At 39.1% G+C, this 3,395-nt stretch overlaps 1 protein-coding gene across 1 annotated transcript; it reads right to left on the bottom strand.

The window, feature by feature from the left end:
- Positions 1-1,005: 1,005 nt before the first annotated feature.
- Positions 1,006-2,971, bottom strand: LOC120572377. Its single transcript, XM_039821675.1, has 6 exons — positions 2,918-2,971; positions 2,464-2,805; positions 2,275-2,316; positions 2,055-2,174; positions 1,919-1,953; positions 1,006-1,220 (listed from the first exon to the last, which is right to left on the bottom strand). Exons 1-6 carry the CDS (start codon positions 2,961-2,963, stop codon positions 1,098-1,100), a joined length of 708 nt encoding a protein of 235 aa, XP_039677609.1. The 5' UTR covers positions 2,964-2,971; the 3' UTR covers positions 1,006-1,097.
- Between the last annotated feature and the right edge of the window lie 424 nt (positions 2,972-3,395).

The raw sequence follows: 3,395 nt of genomic DNA, 5'->3' as shown, positions 1-3,395 counted from the left end.
GCATAAACTGTTTTTCAGAAACCCAAACTATTTTCGTAAAATAATCGATAGTTTTCCAAACGAGCCGCCACTATGGTCTGTATTAAAATTCAGGAGCAGACAGTCCAGCATTAAGTGTTTGTCCAATCAGGTGCAGCCATTGCAGTTGTAAGAGCGTGTGGCCTGTTTTCTTTGCTTGTCATTGAAAATAAACCGCTAATGGCAAGCCCACTAGCATTCAGTGCTGGAAAGCGTGGGCGATACAATCTGTAAAAAAAAATGCCTATATGGACACGTATCTTAACAAGCATTGTCTTGGATGGCCGCGATTGCTGGCGCCGTTCATGGCATAGGCGCGCCTGGTCAAAGTTGGGGATAATAGTCTCCCAGAGGATGAACCCCAATATCACAGCAGCTGCTGGATGGATTGCAATGAAATTGTATGACCCCTAACATAGATACTGTGACCATGTTAGCGTGCTGAATGACCTAGCACAAAGCATTGCCTAAATGACTCTTATTCCAGTTTCCTTCCCTGCACTCTAGTTGAGTGTAAACTGAGATTATGGCTGAGTATGTATAAAATGGAGAGCAGTGTACTCTGGCAAAAATGAAGCAGTTGCATCAGGCCTCTTTGCAGATGTTGAAGTCTAAATATAGCAGTTTAATGTTCTCATAAACAAGTAAGCTAGTATCACTGCTTCCTTTTATACTTTCCACAGAGTGTTGACTTCAGAAACCTCATGATCTTTACCTCAATTGTTCTCTGACCACACTGTGCTGTCTCTTCCTGTCAAACAAGTGAGGTTAATCACTCACTCCTCCCTCCACAGACCATCACACCATTTCACTCGCCCTGTAAAAGGGTCTGGCAGCCATCGGTGTGCTTTCTGTGAGTTCCTCCATCACACATTAAGAATGCTCTTCTTCCTCTCATAGAAAATGCACAAATTGACTGAGAGAGACACATAATCCCGTAAAAACAAACATCTCAAATTTATTTAATGCCAATGAATCCTTCCGCCTGCCACCCACACACAAAAACACAACAGAAGATGAACATAGCCTAATGAAGCATCAGTTCCAGTCTGAGCTGCAGTTACAGATGTTTCCTGAGTCTATCTGGTTGCAGCATACACAACATGTGGCTCCAGCTCTCTCTCTGATGCAGGCCTGCTGCTTCTTTTGGGTTTTGCCTGGACATTTAGAGCTGCGTAGTTCAGTTCATCTGAGCCCAGATCCTGTAAATCAGAGTATTCAGAGTCACACACACTGTAGCTGAGTTTGCAAAAATTCTGTGAAATTTGTGGATTTGTTGGTCTTTCCACAAAGGAATCGTTAACATTTAATAATTGTTAACCCCAGTTTAGCTAACCATAAACATGATTTTGAATAAAATCCCAGCTGTGTTACACATTAAAAATACGAAAACTGTTTAATGATTGAAACCGAGGTTCCTCAAACACCATTTAGACATAGGCCACATTGTCAAATATAATATAATATAAATATAAATATTCAGAGTCACACACTGAATCACACACACTCTGTAGCTGAGTTAGCCAAACAATCTGTGAAATTGGTGGATTTGTTGGTAGTTTCACAAAGGAACATTTTTTTTTAGCAGTTTTAGTTTAGCTAAGAACAAACATTTTTAATAGAATCGCAGCTGCGTAGCACAATTTAAATAAAAACTATGAAAAACCTCAAACTGAAAATTAAACCTAGGTTGTTCAAATACCATTTAGAACAAGGCCACATTGTATGACAAACGCTCATTAACAGAACTCAAATTGCTGCATCTGTGGTTGTATATATTTTGAAATAACCATTTTCTAACCAGCAGGAAGGCTACATGTTCTCTCTCATGATAAGATATCTTCTGGTTGAGCATCTTTAAAACCATAACACAGTTTATATAAGTTAGTGCTGGGTTCACCTTGTTTCTTTCTGGCTGCTGTTCTTCATTCACAGCTCAATAGAAAAAAAGACAAAAGTTTCATTAGTTTATTACTGACCATATACTTTGCTTTGGATTTATCCATCATGTGCATCAAATTATGGATCAACTGTACCTGTCTGAAGTTTCCTGATTTTAACAGTCAGAAGAATGACCACTATAGTGAGGAAAACAGTCAGAACAGTGAGAAAACCCAGGAACACACTCATGACGTTTGTCATTCCATCAGACTCCTCTACAAGAAAAATGACAGAATTAGAGTCAGTTTTTAAAAGAGATGGTTAAGATTGAAATGACTCTGTGGTAACTCGCATAATGAAAAAAGAGAACCTTACTTTCAGTATTTAAATCCTCTCCAAAATCAGATTCATCGTCACCTTTAAGACATATAAATGACATAATTTGACATGTATTGGTTTCTTGTTTGTCTTTATGCTGTTTTCATAAGACTGTGACAATAAATGTGAGATAAACTGTTAATATGATAAGAAAAACAGATCTCTGAGGCTTATCTATAATCTTACCTTGAACTTTTAAATGTGTTAGACCGGCGATGACTGTATGTCCGTCTCTGTTAATTCTACAGAAATACAGTCCAGAGTCAGATAAATCCACTTCCTTGATTTTAAGAAAGACAGTAGAGATGTTGGAGCTCATCTCAAATCTATTTTCAAATCCATCCCAGAACGAAGGTTTTCCATCAGACCCGTACATAGAGGAAATGCTGCTGGGTTTGTTTCTGTTGATCACTCTGAACCATTCTGTTGTAGTTATAACGCTGGAAATGTTGGAGCACATCAGAGTGACGTCTCCCCCAGACTGGACCTCCACAGTGTGAGACTCAGAAGCTGAGCCAGAGATCCAGCCTGAAACAAACAGCAGAGACAGAAAGAGAGTTCTCCCTGAGCGTATAATGCAGCACTTACAACAACAACAACAATATCTCAGTGCTGAGAATAACCGAGTATCAGTACTTACTGAGGCTGCAGAGAAGTAAAGCGGTTACAAAGGTGAAGTTCCTCATTCTGCGTTTTTAAACGTGTCACTGCAAGGATAGTTTGTACCGCTGAGCTCTTATAAAGGAGTTTAGAGAGGCGTGGTGTCTTCTTTTCATCTTGCCGCTCATAGCGAACTGCCAATGCAATGCCTTTGCACATATTTAAGTTCTGTCAGTTTATATCTGTCAGATCCAATATGAGATAAAAGTTTTCACTAAACATATCATTGACTCCTGCAGTTATATACAGACATTATTTAAGACACCCTCATGACCACCAACATGCCTTTACAGATTTCTGACCCATTCTCCTCCTCTATTGAAGCCATTTCCTTTTTTACAATTTACATAAAAAACATTTGTTGAAACTTGAAAGAAGTTGAAATACTGCAAAAAAGTGTTTACGCTTGGCTGCAGCGGCAGATGAAAACATCAGAGGCGTGTACTACGAAGCAAGAT

Source organism: Perca fluviatilis, chromosome 14, assembly GCF_010015445.1.
Source record: "Perca fluviatilis chromosome 14, GENO_Pfluv_1.0, whole genome shotgun sequence".
NCBI classification, from domain to species: Eukaryota; Metazoa; Chordata; class Actinopteri; order Perciformes; family Percidae; genus Perca; species Perca fluviatilis.
This window is presented reverse-complemented; position numbering and strand designations above follow the sequence as displayed.